This window comes from Anolis carolinensis, unplaced genomic scaffold (assembly GCF_035594765.1).
Source record: "Anolis carolinensis isolate JA03-04 unplaced genomic scaffold, rAnoCar3.1.pri scaffold_9, whole genome shotgun sequence".
In the NCBI taxonomy this organism is placed as follows: Eukaryota; Metazoa; Chordata; class Lepidosauria; order Squamata; family Dactyloidae; genus Anolis; species Anolis carolinensis.
Window position 1 is genome coordinate 18030842 of NW_026943820.1, and position 20250 is coordinate 18051091.

At 41.8% G+C, this 20250-nt stretch overlaps 1 protein-coding gene across 4 annotated transcripts in view; it reads left to right on the forward strand.

The window, feature by feature from the left end:
* The first annotated feature begins 19 nt into the window (after nucleotides 1-19).
* LOC100551622 (C-signal) overlaps nucleotides 20-20250 on the forward strand; it is a 21910-nt gene continuing 1679 nt past the window's right edge. Inside the window, exons 1-7 of one of the 4 annotated variants that reach the window (XM_062961669.1) lie at nucleotides 38-187; nucleotides 1850-3892; nucleotides 5935-6205; nucleotides 10404-10455; nucleotides 13110-13297; nucleotides 15420-15578; nucleotides 16461-16571. In XM_062961669.1, coding sequence (XP_062817739.1) covers nucleotides 6062-6205; nucleotides 10404-10455; nucleotides 13110-13297; nucleotides 15420-15578; nucleotides 16461-16571 — 654 coding nt within the window. In that variant the 5' untranslated portion in view covers nucleotides 38-187; nucleotides 1850-3892; nucleotides 5935-6061. Of the gene's footprint in view, nucleotides 188-1849; nucleotides 3893-3949; nucleotides 6206-10403; nucleotides 10456-13109; nucleotides 13298-15419; nucleotides 15579-16460; nucleotides 16572-20250 lie in introns of those variants that run through there. The other 3 variants (XM_003225339.4, XM_062961667.1, XM_062961668.1) reach the window with 3 other exon arrangements.

The following is a 20250-nucleotide window of genomic DNA, read 5'->3' on the forward strand; positions in this document are numbered from 1 at the left end:
ATTGGCCAGCACCGCGGCGAGACAGGACCCTTCCTGCGGCTGATGCAATGGCTCGGCAACCAAAATCACGTGGCCTCCCCGGAAAGGGCAGAAGGCGACCAGGGCGCTGCCATTAAGGGCAAAGATGACGTCATCGTGGTCTCATTTCCATCAAAGCAGACAGGTTGCAGATCGCCAGGAACATTGGGTACCATTCCTTTTGAAGCCTGAAGCAAAATTAAATATTATTATTATTTATATTATATTGATTTATACCCTGCTTTATCTCTCCCGAAGGAGACTCAAAGCGGCTTAGCATAAAAGCATCAGCATACAATTTAAATTATTATTATCATTATTATTATTATTATTATTATTGTATTTATTTCTACAATGTAAAATATATTTGTATTACTATTATTATTTATACCCCACATTATCTCTCCCAAAAGACAACAAAAGCAACTTAACATAAAAACATGAGCATACACTTTAAATACAGCAGATTCTCGCTTATCCAACGTTCTGGATTATCCAACGCATTTTTGTAGTCGATGTTTTCAATACATCGTGATATTTTGGTGCTAAATTCATAAATACAGTAATTACTACATAGCATTATTTCGTATTGAACTACATTTTCTGTCAAATTTGTTGTATAACATGATGTTTGGGTGCTTAATTTGTAAAATCATAACCTAATTTGATGTTTAATAGGCTTTTCCTTAATCCCTCCTTATTATCCAACATATTTGCTTATCCAATGTTCTGCCGGCCCGTTTATGTTGGATAAGTGAGACTCTACTGTATATTATATTATTATTTATACCCCGTTTTATCTCTCTGAAAGGAGCATCAGCATACAATTTAAAATATATTATTATTCTTTATTTATATCCCGCTTTATCTCTCCTAAAAGAGACTCCAAGCAGCTTAACATAAAAGCAGCAGCATACAATTTAAAATATTATTATTACAGTAGAGTCTCACTTATCCAACATTCGCTTATCGAACGTTCTGGATTATCCAATGCATTTTTGGAGTCAATGTTTTCAATGCATTGTGATATTTTGGTGCTAAATTCATAAATACAGTAATTACTACATAGCATTAATGTGCAATGAACTACTTTTTCTGTCAAATTTGTTGTATAACATGATGTTTTGGTGCTTAATTTGTAAAATCATAACCTAATTTGATGTTTAATAGGCTTTTCTTTAATCCCTCCTTATTATCCAAGATATTTGCTTATCCAAGCTTCTGCCGGCCCGTTTAACTTGGATAAGTGAGACTCTACTGTATTATTATTATTGTATTTATTTATACAATTTAAAATATTTTGTATTATTATTATTATTTTATTTATACCCCACTTTATCTCTCCCAAAAGAGAATAAAAGCAACTTAACATAAAAACATGAGCATACAATTTAAATATACAGTAGAGTCTCACTTATCCAACATAAACGGGCCGGCAGAACGTTGGATAAGCAAATATGTTGGTTAATAAGGAGGGATTAAGAAAAAGCCTATTAAACATCAAATTAGGCTATGATCTTACAAATTAAGCACCAAAACATCATGTTATACAACAAATTTGACAGGAAAAGTAGTTCAATACACAGTAATGTTATTTTGTAATTACTGTATTTACGAATTTAGCACCAAAATATCACGATATATTGAAAACATTGACTACAAAAATGGCTTGGATAATCCAGAGGCTTGGATAAGCGAGGCTTGGATAAGTGAGACTCTATTGTATTATTATTATTTATACCCCATTTTATCTCTCTGGAAGGAGCATCAGCATACAATTTAAAATATATTATTATTCTTTATTTTTACCCTGCTTTATCTCTCCTAAAAGAAACTCCAAGCAACTTAACATAAAAGCAGCAGCATAAATTTAAATATATTATTACAGTAGAGTAAGAAACCATGGCATACAGCCTCTACGCTCATCAGATGGAACCAAAATTCTGAAGGACAAAACATCAATTGCACTACGTTGGAAAGAGCACTACCAGAACCTGCTGAATCGCAGCTCCAATGTGGCCGAAGAGACCCTCTCACAAATCCCGCAACAACAAACCAGGGATAAGCTTGCAGCACTACCTAGTTTGGAAGAAGTTAGCAATGCCATCACCCAACAAAAAAACAACAAAGCCAGCGGACCTGATGGGATCCCTGCTGAAATCTTCAAAACGGGTGGACCTGAGCTGATACAACAACTCCACCAGCTCATTGAAAAGGTGTGGATGACTGAGAAAATCCCAGCTGACTTCAAGGATGCCACCATCATCACCCTTTTCAAGAAAGGGGACAGAACAGACTGTGGGAACTATCGCGGTATCTCCCTTCTAACCTCCGCTGGGAAAATCCTCGCAAGAATCCTTGCAAACCGCCTTCTCCCTGTCTCAGAAGACACCCTCCCAGAATCCCAGAATGGCTTCCGCCCCTCCAGAGGAACAGTGGACATGATCTTCACTGCTCGACAGCTCCAAGAAAAATGCAGGGAACAAAACCAACCTCTGTACATGGCATTCATTGACCTTGCAAAGGCATTCGACACAGTGAATCGCAGCGCTCTCTGGACCATTCTCCAAAAAATCGGGTGCCCTGACAAATTTGTGAACATCCTGCGGCTCCTCCATGATGACATGATGGCAACAGTCTTGGACAGCAACAGTTCCCAAAGTGACCCATTTAAGGTGGAATCAGGTGTCAAGCAGAGATGTGTTATTGCCCCCACCTTATTTTCCATCTTCATCGCTATGATACTTCACCTTGTTGATGGGAAGCTTTCCACCGGAGTGGAAATCATCTATTAGACAGATGGCAAGCTATTTAACTTCAGCAGACTGAAAGCCAAAACCAAGGTCACCACAACATCTGTTATAGAACTCCAATATGCCGATAACAATGTAGTCTGTGCTCACTCAGAAGAAGACCTACAAGCCACTCTAAACACCTTTGCAGAAGCATACGAGAAGCTCGGCCTCTCACTGAACATCGAGAAAACCAAAGTGCTCTTCCAACAGGCACCAGCTAATCCCTCTGCAATGCCAGGAATACAGCTTAATGGTGTCACATTAGAAATCGTTGACCATTTCCGCTACCTTGGCAGCCACCTCTCCACAAAAGTCAACATTGACACTGAAATACAACACCGCCTGAGCTCTGCGAGTGCAGCATTTTTCCGAATAAAGCAGAGAGTGTTTGATGATCGGGACATCCGTAGAGAGACCAAGGTGCTTGTTTATAAAGCCATTGTCCTCCCAACCCTGCTCTACGCCTGCGAAACGTGGACTGTCTACAGACGTCACACTAAACTCCTGGAGCGTTTCCATCAGCATTGCCTCAGGAAAATCCTGCAAATCTCTTGGGAAGACATGTGGACAAATGCCAGCGTGCTGGAAGAAGCAAAGACCACCAGCATTGAAGCAATGCTCCTACGCCATCAACTCCACTGGACTGGCCACGTTGTCCGAATGCCCGATCACAGTCTCCCAAAGCAGCTACTCTATTCCGAACTCAAGAACGGGAAACGTAATGTTGGTGGGCAGGAAAAGAGATTTAAAGACGGGCTTAAAGCCAATCTTAAAAACTGTGGCATAGACACTGAGAACTGGGAAGCCCTGGCCCTTGACCACTCTAATTGGAGGTCAGCTGTGACCAGCAGTGCTGCGGAGTTCGAAGAGGCACGAACGGAGGGCTTAAAGGAGAAACGTGCCAAGAGGAAGGAGCGTCAAGCCAACCCTGACCGAGGCCGCCTTCCACCTGAAAACCAATGTCCTCACTGCGGGAGAATATGCAGATCAAGAATAGGTCTCTTCAGTCACCTGCGGACACACCCCCAAAACCCTATAACTGGAGAACCATCATCCTCGGCCTACGAGGGATCGTCTAAGTAAGTAGTATATGTATTTGGCAGACCATGGCTGGATCTACACTGCCATATAATCCATCTTATCTGCTTTGTACTAGCTATACAAATCTACACTGCCATATAATCCAGTTCAAAGCAGATAATCTGGATTTTATATGGCAGTGTAGATGGGGCCCTAATCTCCTAGTGCAAACCTGCATAGAGCCTGAGATCCTCAGGAGAAGTCATTCTTGGTATTATGTTTGTTAGGGCTGTTCCTGGGGTTTTTTGAAGAACTGATTCAGAAAATTGCATTGGATAGACCGCATCAAAGGACCCCTGGTGGCGAAGTGCGTTAAAGCACTGAGCTGCTGAACTTGCAGACCAAAAGGTCCCAGGTTCAAACCCCGGGAGTGGCGGGAGCAGCCGCTGTTAGCTCCAGCTTCTGCCAACCTAGCAGTTCGAAAACATGCCAATGTGAGTAGATCAATAGGTACCGCTCTGGCAGGAAGGTAACGGTGCTCCATGCAGTCATGCTGGACACATGACCTTGGAGGTGTCTACGGACAATGCCGGCTCTTCGGCTTAGAAATGGAGATGAGCACCAACCCCCAGAGTCGGACATGACTGGACTTAACGTCAGGGAAAACCTTACCTAGACCGCATCAGCTCTAGTTTCTTAGACATGGTTATCACTAGATGGCAACATGTTCTGTATTTCAAAAGCTAGAGCTGATAGGCCAGGGATCCTCAAACTTTTTAAGTGGAGGGCCGATTCACAGTCCCTCAGACTGTTGGGGGGCCGGACTATGATGAAATAGTCCAAAATTAAGATTGTTGTTGTTGTGTGCCTTCAAGTCATTTCAGACTTTGGTCAACCCTAAGTCTAAAGTTTAGGACAGAGGCCAGGTCAATGACCTTGGAGGGCCGCATCCGGTCCATGGGCCTTAGTTTGGGGACCCCTGATGTAGACGATCTCATGAGACCATAGGTAAGCAAAGAGACCTCCAAAGGCCATCTTGGTATAAGATCATAGGTATAAGATCATAGGTAAGGAAAGGGACCCTCAAAGACCATCTAGATGGTTTCATAAGACCATAGGTAAGGAAAGGGCCCCTCAAAGGCCATCTAGACAATTTCATAAAACCATTGGTAAGGAAAGGGACCCTCAAAGGCCATCTAGATGGTCTGATAGGACCATAGGTAAGGAAAGAGACCTCCAAAAGCCATCTACATGGTCTCATAAGGCCATAGCTAAGCAAAGAGACCTTTAGAGACTAGATGATCTCATAAGACCATAGATAAGCAAAGAGACCTCCAAAGACCAGATAGGTCTAAAGTTTAGGACAGGGGCCAGGTAAATGACCTTGAAGGGCCTTAGTTTGGGGACCCCTGATCTAGACGATCTCATAAGACCATAGGTAAGGAAAGGGACCCTCAAAGGCCATCTAGATGATCTCATCAGACCCTCAGAAGACCATAGATAAGGAAAGGGACCTCAAAAACCAACTAGATGGTCTCATAAGACCATCAGTAAGGAAAGGCCATCTAGGCAATCTCATAAAACCATAGGTAAGGAAAGGGACCCTCAACGGCCATCTAGACGGGCTCATAGGACCATAGGTAAGGAAAGGGACCTCCAAAAGCCATCTAGATGGTCTCACAAGGCTGTAGCTAAGCAAAGAGACCATCAAAGACCATCTAGACGATCTCATAAGACCATAGGTAAGCAAAAAGATCTCCAAAAACCAGGTAGACTTAGGTCAACCCTAAGTCTAAAGTTTAGAACAGGGGCCAGGTAAATGACCTTGGAGGGCCGCATCCGGCCCCCGGGCCTTAGTTTGGGGACCCCTGTGATAAATACCCAGAAAAAGGACTAACATTTGAAGCACCACATGTGTGTTAGCCAGTGCAATAGTAGCTCAATCCTGCTCAATCAGATTGACAGCTGAGCGGTGAGGGATTTCCTAGCCCAGCAAACCCGGATATTTTACCGTTCCATGACTGTTCTTTGCATAATTTCATATCTTCCAGGAACGCCCATTCAGTTTAGCTTTACAAGAATAGTTAATCACTCTTTCCAGGTGTCCCAGCCTCAGGCAGGTGAGCAGACAAGGCCAATGGTAAGCATACTTCGCCTTCTTTGGCACCACTGATCTGTATTTACCAATTCCCTGAACAAAGTCCAGAGGAGTGAGAGTGAATTGCAGGATGGCTCCGCTGGCTCGCAGTGTTCTCGTGACGGGCTCCAATCGGGGAATTGGGCTGGAACTAGTCAAACAGCTTGCAGAGAGGGCCGATCCACCAAAGCACATCTTTGCCACTTGCCGTGACCCCGAAGGACCCAAGGGAAAGGTTTGTTGACCATTCAACCTAATGCGGTATGGGTGCACAGCTTTCCTCTAAATGTCTGTTCTGTTGCAGAGTTTCCTGGGGAATGACTTTCCTTGAAGCCGTTTGTTATATAACATGTGGTTACTGTAAGTTTATTCAGACATTGTCAATCTCATCATATAGAGATGGCATAACCTGTTGGGTGAGGTACATTATGTCTGGAATTGCACAGTAGCAAAGAGAAAGCAATCATAGGGCCAAGATTGGCAGATCACTCAAACTAAGACCAAAGAGTTGTGAGGTTTGTTGGAAACTTACCAAGTGGAGTTTATATATCTGTGGAATGTCCAGGTTGAGAAAGAACTCTTCTCTGTTTGAGACAAGTGTGAATGTTGCAATTGATCGCCTTGATTAGCATTGAATGGTCTTGCAACTTCAAAGCTTGGCTGCTTCCTGCCTGGGGGAATCCTTTGTTGGGAGCTGTTAGCTGGCTCTACGTAATTGTTTCTTGTCTGGAATTCCCCTGTCTTTCGAATGTTCTTTATTTATTGCCCAGATTTTAGAGTTTTTAAATATTGGTAACCAGATTTTGTTCATTTTCATGGTTTCCGCCTTTCTGTTGAAATTGTCCACATCTTGTGAATTTCAATGGCTTCTCTGTGGAGTAATCCACAAGCATGTGGACAATATCAACAGAAAGGAGGAAACCATGAAAATGAATAAAATCCGGCTACCACTATTTAAAAAACCTCTAAAATCAGGATAGTAAATAAAGAAGAACACTTTAAAAAGGGGAATTCCAGACAAGAAACAATCAGGGCCAGCTAATCACCTCCAAACAAAGGATTGTCCCTGGCAAGAAGCAGCCAAGCTTTGAAGCTGCAAAGCTATTCAATGCTAATCAAGGTGGCCAATGGCAACATTCACACTTGTCTCAAACAGAGAACGTATCTTGAGGAAAGATCTTATTGGAAACTTTAAATGTGCCTAAATTGAATGAGGAGCCATTTAATTTAATTCTGACAACCACAGATACAGACTTCCATATCATCCAGTTTCTGAATCCAGATTATCTGCTTTGAACAGGATTATATGAGTCTACACTGCAAAGCGTGTTAAAGCGCTGAGCTGCTGAACTAGTGGACTGAAAGGTCACAGGTTTGAATCCGGGGAGCAGAGTGAGTACCCACTGTTAGCCCCAGCTTCTGCCAACCTGGTAGTTCAAAAACATGCCAATGTGAGTAGATCAATAGGTCTGGTGGGAAGGTAATGGCACTCCATGCAGTCATGCCGGCCACATGGCCTTGGAGGTGTCTACTGACAACACAGGCTCTTCAGGTTAGAAATGGAGATGAGCACCAATCCCCATAGTCAGACATGACTGGACTTAACGTCAGGGGAAAACCTTTATCTTTACCTTACTACACTGCTATATAATCCAGTTTAAAGCATATTATCTGAATTCAGAAACAGGATAATATGGCAGTGTAGATGGCCATAGACACATTTATTCTCACACATAGAGTAGAGAAGTTCTAGGCTTTCAGAGAGAAAAGATAAGGAAAGCAAGACAAGGGAGACTTGTAAAGGAGCCAAAAGGAGTGTCAGCGGGTGGTAAGAAAGATCATTGGTTTATATGAATATGCAGATATACATATAACCACAAAGAACAAAAATGCAACCGCTGTGGTCAAATGACCTGTAATCTGAACAAGGGTGAAACACCCTTTTTTTCCAGGGAATTGTTTGGCTTTGAAGACCAATTTGAGTTCTCATTTAAACAGGTAGGTGTGCCCTTAAGGGGGTCAGACGGGACCAGGATACTGCACACTCGGCCTTGAGTATATCACTTGTGTGGATTTATCCACCAAAGAGATCTGTGGCTGGCCAGTTGCCACATTGTCTGTCCAGCTTCCTTCGTCGTCGTCCCCCCCCCCCCAATGCTGACTGTCTTTTCAGAAAATTGCAAACATCATAAGTTAAGCTGTCTGTTGCAAGATCTTTATTTATTACTTTGTTTGGAAATTGTTTGGACAGTCTTTCCAGTTGCCTAATCACCCGTCTCAACTCTGACACATAGTATAGCTGGCACTGAGAAGATGTCATGACCTGACCGATCAGTATAGAACAGGACACGCAAAACCACTGATTGCAGCACAAGCACAAAATCTGTCATTTTGCAGAGACATGAAAGGAACCTAAGTTGCTCCGCCTGTTTCAAAATGATCATTGACATGGATTCATCAAAGTGAGACATTTAAAAGCAGAGAAAGAATAATAATAATAGAATAAAAACAGTTTGGATTGTTATAAATCCAAATGGGTGACAACCTGACTCACTGATTTCGGAGTAAAGCTCTGTGTTTAAAAAAAACTATAGATAACTTGGCAAAGTTGCAGGTAGGAATATAGTAACAAAACAGTGGCTCTTGAGTTGTCGAAGGCTTTCATGGCCAGGATCACAGGGTTGTTGTATGTTTTCCAGGATGTATGGCCATGTTCCAGAAGTATTCTCTCCTGACGTTTCGCCCACATCTATGGCAGGCATCCTCAGAGGTATGCCTGCCATAGATGTGGGGGAAACGTCAGAGAGAATACTTCTGGAACATGGCCATACAGTCCGGAAAACATACAACAACCCAGTGGCTCTTGACTTTAAGGCCCCTTCCACATAGCTGTAAAAAATCCACATTGAACTGGATTCCATGGCAGTGTGGACTCAGATAACCCAGTTCAAAGCAGATACTGTGCATTATCTGCCTTGATATCTGCCTTGATATTCTGAGTGATATAACTATGTGGAAGGGCCCTAGGTCTTTCAAATGTTTTGAATCCAAGAAGGTCTAGCCAACTTGGCCAAACATAAGGAATTTGAGGATATCTAAATAATCTGGAGGGCAAAAGATTGGAAGCTGCTGTCAAAGAACAATCCAGACGGTAAGTATTCATCATTGTTGTTGTGTAGTCTCAAGCCTTGTCCGTATTATGATGTCCTTGCAGCAAACCTATCATATTTTTCCATGCAAGATTTGTTGAAAGGGAGCTTGCTATTGCCTTTATCTGAGACCCTATTTACACTGCTATATAATGTCTCTTGGAGACGCACCAGCATTCGAGGGCATTTTGCTCAATGAGAAAAGACAAACTTCAACCCTCAAAGGGGACACCTTCAAAGGGACAAGCTTTCCAGTCATCATATATCCCTTATAATAAAGGAAATATGGCGACCCAGCACTATCCCAGAGCTTTCCAAACTGTGTATCACAACATGTTAGTGTGTTGGCTACAGTGTGTGGGTGTGTCGTGCAAACATAAGAAGAAATGACAAAATAACAAAAATCCTGGAAACGTATGTTATTATCTTACAAATCATACATTTAAATATCTATATATATAAAAGAGTAATGGCATCAGGGCAGCGGACAAAACAACAAAACTAAAGGCCCCCCAACCTTGAAATTTGACAACACAACCCACCATTCACGGCTCTAGGTTGATACAACAAAAAGAAAAGAAAAATAAAGTGTTAATTACAGGGAGAGGAATAATTTTTTTTATCCAATTGCTGCCAGTTTGAAGGCTAAGCTCCGCCCACTTGGTCTCCTAGCAAACCTACTCAGCCCAGGGGACAGGCACAGCTAGGCCTCACTTTGGCCTCTTCCACAGATTATCAGATTTTACTGGATTATATGGGTAGTGTAGACTCAAGGCCCTTCCATATATATATAACCCATTTAGAATCTTTTATTATCTGCTTTGAACTGGATTATCTTGACTCCACACTGCCATATAATCCACTTCAGTGTGCATACTAAACATAAAGACAGCCATACAACAGACATTCAATACCCCCACTACCTCAACAATTTCTCACCAACACCACCAGACGACGCCACAGCAACGCGTGGCCGGGCACAGCTAGTATATATATATAAATGAAAGGTTTTCATGAGATATGTTGTGTCCCCATACATTTCGTTATTAAATTTTATGTATGTGTCAGCATATTTTATGAGCTGTTGGTTTAACCTCTGGTTTGGTAGTAAAACTGGATGAAATGGATGGATAAAAAGTGTGTCACCACAACATGAAATGTTTAGAAGCTACTGCACCACACTGGCATTTGACTAAGCAAGTAAATAATAATGTTCCTAACTTCACCATCCGTGCTTTTGATCCATTTCTTTTGTCACAACTATCTTTCTGTCTCCAATTTCAGGCCCTGCACCAACTGGCTGAAAAACACTCCAACATTCATGTGGTTCAACTAGGTCTGGCATTTATCTCTTATTTTGTTGTCTTCTTATGTCAGCAAGAAAACCTGTTTATTTAAACCAGTGGTTCCCAACCTGTGGTTCATGGACCACCAGTGGTCCCCAAGAACTAAAATATGCTTTGCAGCCTCACCGTTACTACACCATTGCAACCAGAGCGGCTGATCTCGTGAAACCCTCTTATAGTGCCGAGACAATGGGGATGTCGGAAGGGGAGAGGCTGACTACCCACAAAAGGCACAACAACAAGCCTCCTGACTGCTGCTTCTCCTCCTCTCTCCCTCCCCCTGAGCAGAGTTGTTCCATGTGGCACTTGGAAGCGGGGGCGCCTTGGTGTCTTCGTTTTTAGGCCTGTTTCTGGGGTTATTTGGGGTGCTGATTCAGAAAATTGCATTGGATAGACCATATTAGCTCTAGATTATCAAATATGGTTTTCTGTAGGCAAGCAAATGACAACTACTGGGTGGCATATGTTCTGTATCTGAAACTAGAGCTGATGTGGTCTTTCCAATGCGGTTTTCTGAATCAGCACCCCAAATAACCAAACTGAATCTAAAGTTGACCAAAAACTGATTTGTAACCCTTTTGGTACTAATGTTGGAGAGTGGTCCCTGGTCAAAGTGGTCCCTGGTCAAAAAAAAAGGTTGGGAACCTCTGATTTCAATAAACATGTTGTGTTCACAAATTGATAGTTTTGCCTGTATGCTTTGTCATTCAAAGTTTAAATTGTGTTAAAGTATTCATCAAATATTTGAGAAACTCACTAGCAGAAATCTGATGAATGTTGGTTGATCACTACATCAGCCCAATAATCTAGGGAAGCCAGAGTGGAAACTAGAAATTATTTTTATACCATTGAAGAGGGAATTTTAAAAGGTAATGCTTGTTATCTGGTTGCATGACAAGCAATGCCTGCTGAAATTCTCTCTTTTAGGGCCGCTCCACACAGTCATATAAACTGGAGCAGGGGTCCCCAAACTACGGCCCAGGGGCCACATGTGGCCCCCACGGCACAAAGGCTGAAGGGGGTTCAGCTAAATGGCCCAAGGGGTCTCTTCCAACCCTCTTTATTATTATTATTATTATTATTATTATTATTATTATTATTATTATTATTATTATTATTTATTAATTTTATTTTATGACACAGCAAACAAGATAGATATGGTGGATTTCGTATCACAAAATCACAAGTCGAACACTTCCCAAGTGTCTAGGACTGTGTGATGTATTTTCGGATGATGCATGCAGATCCCAGCAGGGTGGCCTTTTGAGGTTGGCAGATCGTAATTTTGTCAATGTCTATTGTTTCCAAATGCCGGCTGAGATCTTTTGGCACGGCACCCAGTGTGCCCATCACCACCGGGACCACCTGCACTGGTTTCTGCCAGAGTCTTTGAAGTTCAATCTTGAGGTCCTGATAGTGGCTGAGTTTTTCCTGTTGTTTTTCATCAATGCGACTGTCACCTGGTATGGCGACATCAGTGATCCAAACCTTGTTCTTTTCCACAACTGTGATGTCTGGTGTGTTGTGTTCCAGAACTTTGTCAGTCTGGATTCGGAAGTCCCACAGTATCTTTACGTGTTCATTTTCCATGACCTTTGCAGGTTTGTGATCCCACCAGTTTTTTGCTGCTGGCAGGTGGTTTATTATTATAAATTATTATTATTATTATTATTATTATTATTATTATTATTATTATTATTATTATTATTAATAATAATAATAATAATAACATTGAGGGTGGGTGGCCATCTGTCAGGGGTGCTTTGCTTGTGCTTTTGGTGCACAAAGACCGGGGGGGGGGGGTTGGACTAAATGGCCCAGTGGTCTTTTCCAACCCTCCTCCTCCTCCTCCTCCTCCTCCTCATTATTATTATTATTATTATTATTATTATTATTATTATTATTATTAACATTGAGGGTGGGTGGCCATCTATCAGAGTTGCTTTGCTTGTGCTTTTGGTCCACAAAGGCAGAAAGGGGTTGGGATTATTATTATTATTATTATTGTTATTATTATTGCTCGGTGGCCACCTGTCCGACTATAGTTCGGCCCTCCACCTGGCCCCCAGTTTTAAAAGTTTGGGGACCCCTGAACTAGAATATCAAGAAAGAATATCCCACAGTATCTGCGTTGAACTGGGTTGTTTAAGTCCACACTGCCATATCTTCCAGTTCAAAGCAGATAATGCGGGATTTTATTCAGCTGCATGGAAGGGGCCCTAGACAAGTGTTAGGGCCTTTTCACACAGCCTTATAACCCAGAATATCAAGGTGGAAAATCCCACAATATCTGCTTTGAACTGGGTTATCTGAGTCCACGCTGCCATATATCCCAGTTCAAAGCAGATAATCTGGGATTTTATTCACCTGTGTGGAAGGGGCCTTAGATATAGGTGCTGTCTCCAGTTTTCAACTTAGCAATTTTAGGCAGTATTGCACAGCACTTTAACTGCTATTGTTCAATGCCATAGAATCATTGGAGTTGTAGTTCTACAAAGTCTTTAGCCTTCCCTGCCAAAGAGTGCCGGTGCCTCACTAAATGATAAATCTCTCTTTTTCCATAGCATTGTGCCATGGCAGTTAAAGTTTGTCAAAGTGCATTAATTTTTCGTTTGCCTCATTTTCTATCATTTCTGCATGAAAGAGGTGGAGAACCAGTCCAGTGTGGAGGCTGCTGTCGCAGTGGTGGAATCTCATCTGAAGGGCGAGGGCCTGAATTTGCTCATCAACAATGCAGGAGTGAACTCCTATGCCACTTTACAAACTGTGGAACGACAAGAAATGCTCTCTGCCTTCAACACAAATGTAGTGGGGGCGATTTTTGTGGTTAAAGTAAGTTCCACGTTATTTTAAAAAGTAAAAACAAAATTATTTTTAAAGTTATTTCTTGCTATTATTTCGTTGTTTGTTTGATGCTTACTTGTTACCAATGTACACAAAGTAACATGTCTTATTTTGGGTTGCTGTGAGTTTTCCGGGCCGTATAGCCATGTTCCAGAAGCATTCTCTCCCGAATGTATGGAACATGGCCATACAGCCCGGAAAACTCACAGCAACCCAGTGATTCTGGCCATGAAAGCTTTCAACAACACATGGCTTATTTTCATTACTGAAAACAAAGCTCAAAGAAAGACAAGCCCTTCTAAAATGCTCCTAAAAGAACAAAAGTAACTAGAAGGTATTACTTGTTATAGCAGCAAAATAAACAAATTTCCATTTGTTGCATTGTTTTGAATTGTAGCTCCAAAGCCAAAATAAATAACATGCTATAGGCAACTATGTAATTCATAATAATAATAATAAAACCTGCTTTGATTGAAGTCAAAAATCAGAAACTCCTCAAAGCACAGCAGACAAAAGACCAGTACAAGAAAACCGCACTACAAACTAGAGCTGACAGCTGGCACAACAAAACATTGCATGGAAAGTTCCTTGACAAAATTGAAGGAAAAGATGATAAGGAGAAGACCTGGCTCTGGCTCACGAATGGGACCCTGAAGAAGGAGACAGAAGGCCTGATCCTTGCAGCCCAGGAGCAAGCCATCAGAACAAAGGCAATCAAGGCCAAGATCAAAAAATCAGCTGATGACCCAAAATGCAGACTGTGCAAGGAAACCGACAAAACCATTGATCATATCCTCAGCTGCTGTAAGAAAATTGCACAGACAGACTACAAACAGAGGCACAACTACGTGGCCCAAATGATTCATTGGAACTTATGCCTCAAGTACCACCTTCCAGCAGTAAAGAACTGGTGGGATCACAAACCTGCAAAAGTATTGGAAAATGAGGATGCAAAGATACTGTGGGACTTCCAAATCCAGACTGACAAAGTTCTGGAACACAACACACCAGACATCACAGTTGTGGAAAAGAAAAAGGTTTGGATCATTGATGTCGCCATCCCAGGTGACAGTCGCATTGACGAAAAACAACAGGAAAAACTCAGCCGCTATCAGGACCTCAAGATTGAACTTCAAAGACTCTGGCAGAAACCAATGCAGGTGGTCCCAGTGGTGATTGGCACACTGGGTGCCGTGCCAAAAGATCTCAGCCGGCATTTGGAAACTATAGACATTGACAAAATCACAATCTGCCAACTGCAAAAGGCCACCCTACTGGGATCTGCTTGCATCATCCAAAAATACATCACACAGTCCTAGACACTTGGGAAGTGTTCGACTTGTGATTTTGTGATATGAAGTCCAGCATATCTATCTTGTTTGCTATGTCATAATAAAATAATAATAATAATAATAATAATAATAATAATAATAATAATAATAATAATAATTGTGCAGTTTTCTGGCATTGTATATTTTTGCTGCTTCTGCCAACTGCAAAAGGCCACCCTACTGGGATCTGCGCGCATCATCCGAAAATACATCACACAGTCCTAGACACTTGGGAAATGTTTGACTTGTGATTTTGTGTTACGAAATCCAGCATATCTATCTTGTTTGCTGTGTCATTAATAATAATAATAATAATAATAATAATAATAATAATAATAATAATAATAATAACTTTATTTGTATTCCGCCCTATCTCCTCAAGGTATTATAACTCATTTGAAGCTCTGTGTATGAATATCCTTGGCTTCTCTCAGGCCCCTTCTACACTGACAAATAATCCAGATTATCAAAGCAGATAATCCACATTATCTGATTTGGATTGGATTGGATGAGTCAACACTGCCATATAATCCAGTTCAAATAAGATAATCTGGATTTTATATGGCAGTGTAGAAGGGGTCTTAGACTGCCTATTGGCCAGGCATCAACCGATGGGGATCAGTAGTGGTTCCTCAAATGAGTCAGCTCTTGGATATTTTGAAGACAAGGGCTGGACAATGTTGCGGAAGAAAAGTTGGAGAAACAGGCAAGGGTGAGCAATAATAGTCTGAATTTTCTGAATTATCAGAGTCCAAATTTCTGTGTTACTTGTGTTTCAGGAATTCCTGCCTCTGCTCAAGAGGGCAGCTAATGCGACAGGAGCAGAGGAAATGAACTGCAGCAAGGCAGCAGTCATCAATATAACCTCCAAACTGGCTTCCATTGAACGAGGATTTGAGGTTTTTCATGACCCAATGTACCCATATCGTGCAAGCAAGGTGAGTCTCTTCAGAGGGTCAGATTTCTTTCGTTTTGAACATTAGCCCAATGGGAATCCAGCTTTTTCAACTGCCATTATTTGATCCCAGTATTCTTTAATAAACCTGGAGCCCCGGTGGTGAAGTGTGTTAAAGCACTGTGCTGCAGAACTTGCAGACCGAAAGGTCCCAGGTTCAAATCCCGGGAGCGGAGTGAGCACCCGCTGTTAGCTCCAGCTTCTGCCAACCTAGCAGTTAGAAAACATGCCAATGTGAGTAGATCAATAGGTACCGCTCCGGCGGGAAGGTAACGGTGCTCCATGCAGTCATGCCGGCCACATGACCTTGGAGGTGTCTACGGACAACGCCGGCTCTTTGGCTTAGAAATGGAGATGAGCACAAACCCCCAGAGTCGGACACGACTGGACTTAACGTCAGGGGAAACCTTTACCTTTACTTATTCTTTAAGAAATTTTAAATTTAAAGCCTTTGCAAGATGCAGCTTGCAACTGAAGCTGAATACTCATAGATTGATGCTCATAAAAGTTGGATCCAAGAGTACTCATGCCATTGAAGGTGACTTGTTTTATGTATTTCAGCCCCTTCCACGCAGCTGAATAAAATCCCACATTTTCTGCTTTGAACTAGAATATATGGATGCAGTTCAAAGCAGATATTGTGGGTTATATGGCTGTGGGGAAGGGCTCTTCATATTGACTACATCTTGGCAACCCTATGATAGAGTTTCCATGGCTAAGTATGGGTTTCTATCCTAGTCTCATAGAGACCTAGTCTAAATCACTTTGCCATATAGAAGAACAAGTGGGGATAGGTGCTGGCCAAAGAAATGTAAGGAGCAGCCCTTCTTAAGCAAGCTAAAATACTAATTTGTTTGTTTTGTAGGTAGCTCTGAATATGGTCACTGTATGCCTTGCCAGGGAACTGAAAGCAGATGGGATCTTATGCACTGTGATCCATCCGGGCTGGGTGAAAACAGACATGGGAACAGACAAGGTAGTGTACAGTGTGAGAAAGCAATCTATTAGAGATGTGCAAAAAATTTTTTCCTTCGTTTCCTTCGTGCTATCATTTTGTTTTGACCGTTCGTCTACCCAAAACTAATGACAACATTTTCATAGGAAATGAGAGGCGACAGGAAAATGAAAGCCGCAGTAATTGTGCTTGCTTTCATTTTCCTTTCATACTGACAGAGGGCTGCTTTCCCATTACAGCTGATGTGTACCAATGGGAGTTAATAATAATATTCATATTAATAATGATAGTTACTCTGGGATCCTAAACTGAGTCTGGGAGAGGAATGCCTCCCAGTCTCCATTACATCGGATGTTATGGTTGAGCCTTCGGGCCCCGGTAATAGAAGAAGGGGTCATAAGACTCCTCGAGAGTCAGACTCTTTCGAGGAGCGTGAAAGAAAACGGCTCCGGGATTTGTTTACAGACCCGACAGATGAGGACTCATTTGAGGGTTTTTCTGAGGGTTTGGAGGAAGAGATGGCCAGCTCGGAGGAGGACGACATGGAATGGACTCGTGTGAGGGAGGATTTGGGTGTTGGGGAAACAGGCAATGAAAGCATGGGAGGTGATTGGCGGGTTGCAGGATCAGACCCATGGACTGGCTGGAGGGATGGAGCGGGATCCACAGCTGGGGATGCTGTGGGGCGTAGTCAAAGGTGCTTAAGCTCTGATGAGGATGATGATGTTGGGGCACCTGGAATTGGGATGGCAGCTGACAGCGATGATGAGCTTGAACTGGGATAAATTGGGGTTTGGGACCAATGTCTAATTGCGTTGGGCAAGGTAATCTGGACGGACGCTTGGCCTTTTGTTGGGGAACTTCCTGAAGACGGGTGTGATTCGTTACTGGACACCTTGGACCTCTGTCGTCTTTTTGACGGGCAATATCTACTTGCACTGGATTGACGCTGGACTGACTGACTTCGATTCCGGATTATCCCTTCTGCTGGCTATCGGTGAGACCTTTGGATTTCCTAGACGACTACGCTTGGCTATTGACCTCTGGACCGGATTGGGACCCTGCTGACTGCCGTTACCCTGACTGCTGTGCCTGGACCTGGATATCGTTGGCCGCTGAACCTTAAACTGAATCCTGACTACGACCACGCTTTTCGTTCGCTGCAGGAAGGAATAAACAAGCCTGGTTTATTCTCCTGCTGTTTCTGAGTAGCAGAGAGGAATCTGCTACCAGTCTGTTGTTTGCATTCTGACTCCTGTTGATCCTCTTTTGTTTGCATTGTTTGCCAGGCTGAAGTAAGCACTTTTGATTTAATCCGGATTATACTTCTGTTTAACCTGGTTTATCCCTTTGAACCGTTTAAACTCAAACTGAGCTGTTTTTTGTTACTTATCACACTGAAGTCAAGTGTTTGCCCTGTTCTTTGTTTCCTACGTGCGTTTTTAGTTCTGTAACCTCAATAAACTGAGTTTTGTTTTACTCGCTGGCGTTCTGTCTGTGACATCGGATGTGTGCCAATGGGCCTTAATATTCATATTAATAACAATAGTTATTCTGGGACCCTAAATTGAGTCTGATAGAGGGCTGATTCCCCATGACAGCTGATGTGTGCCAATGGGTGTTAATAATAATAATATTAATAATAATAATAACAATAGTACTCTGGGGAAGACCCAAACGTTTTAAAAAGTTGGTGGCCTAAAAGGGGTCGAAATGCGTGTGTGGCAATTTTCGCCCCTCTAGCCCAAAAACTGAGGGGGGGGGGGGTGAGCCTCAGAAGCCCTCCCATTGCAGCCAATGGTCTGAAAATTTTCAAAATTTTTTGTAAGCCAGATTAAAATTCATGTCATATAGGCAGCCCATTTTCATTAGTGGGACACCAATATGAAAATGAGATGACACAAATGAAACTACACAAAACAAACAGTAGTTCCATACGAATGCACACCACTACAATCTATATTTTCCTTCAAACAATGTTGATTCTGTGAAATTTAATCCTCACAGCCTGGTGATGTGGTAGGCATTGCTTTCAGTTCAGTGGTGGAGGCTCCTTGATTGGATGACCACTGAGAGAAAAAAACATAGAAAACTGAAATTCCACAGGCATTTCCAGACCAGTGGAACCTACAATCTATATATATAAAAGAGTGATGGCATCAGGGCAGCGGACAAAACAACAAAACTACAGGCCCCCCAAACTCGAAATTTGACAACACAACCCAACATTCACGGCTCTAGGTTGATACAACAAAATGAAAAGAAAAATAAAGTCCTAATTACAGGGAGAGGAATAATAGTTTTTATCCAATTGCTGCCAGTTAGAAGGCTAAGCTCCGCCCACTTGGTCTCCTAGCAACCTCCTCAGCCCAGGGGACAGGCACAGTTAGGCCTCACTTAGGCCTCTTCCACAGATTATCAGATTTGCACTGGATTATATGGCAGTGTAGACTCAAGGCCCTTCCACACAGCTATATAGCCCATTTAGAATCTTATATTATCTGCTTTGAACTGGATTATCTTGACTCCACACTGCCATATAATCCACTTCAGTGTGAATACTAAACATAAAGACAGCCATACAACAGACATTCAATACCACCACTACCTCAACAATTTCTCACCAACACCACCAGACAATGCCACAGCAATGCGTGGCCGGGCACAGCTAGTTAGAACTATAATTTATAATGCTGGGTACCCTGATCATAGGAACTGACTGGTTTTAAACGGCCTTTATATATATACTGTTTTTAGGGTGCTAAATAGTCTTTTGAACTGTTTTTTTTATTTAAGTTCGCACCATTGTGCTATTTTGTTTTTATTTATTGATATGTGATTATTGTCTGTGTTATATCATTTGCAGTATTCGTTGTTTTGTTGTAAGCTGTCCCGAGTCCCTTTTGGGAAAGAGGGCAGGATATAAATAAAGCTTATTATTCTTATTATTATTATTATTATTATTATTATTATTATTACTACAACCAATGCAAAAATTGTGCAAGAATATTCTTTTTTCCCCAAAAAAATAGTATGTGTGTGTAAGAATAAATAGGGAATGGGAAAATACAGAAAGATGTAAAGTGTGTAATGATCATTACTTTAACTATCCTTTGTTGGAACCTGTCTTTTAAGTTCTTTTGTTCTAGGATTAAGTACAATGCAGTACTTAGGCCATATCACAATGCCAAACAAAACAACAAGGCTTGATCATAGTCAAGTAAAAGATAATGGGTTCTGGGACAATGGACACTCCATTTTTAAAAAATATTATCATTTCTGGTATCAGATAAACTTACAAGAAGCAACAAACTTTGCAGAGAGAAACAGAACAAGTTAGCAGGCATTGTGTTGGACACCGTTGCTAAATATTGGCGCATCTACATTGTAGAATTACTGCAGTTTGACACCAAGCTACAAATTCCACGATTTTATAGCATGAGGCTGTGAAAGTTAAAGTGATTTGTAGTTTGATGAAGCACTAGAACTCCTTGACAAGGAAGACTAAATGCGAGTACCTTGCAAAACTACTACATTCATGATTTCATAGCATATAGTCATGCCAGTTAAAGTAGTTTCAAATTGCATTAAATCTACAGTGTTGTTGCACCTATATTCTCCCAGACCCCATCTACACTGCGATATAAAATCCAGACTATCTGCTTTGAACTGGATTATATAGCAATGTAGACTCAGGCTG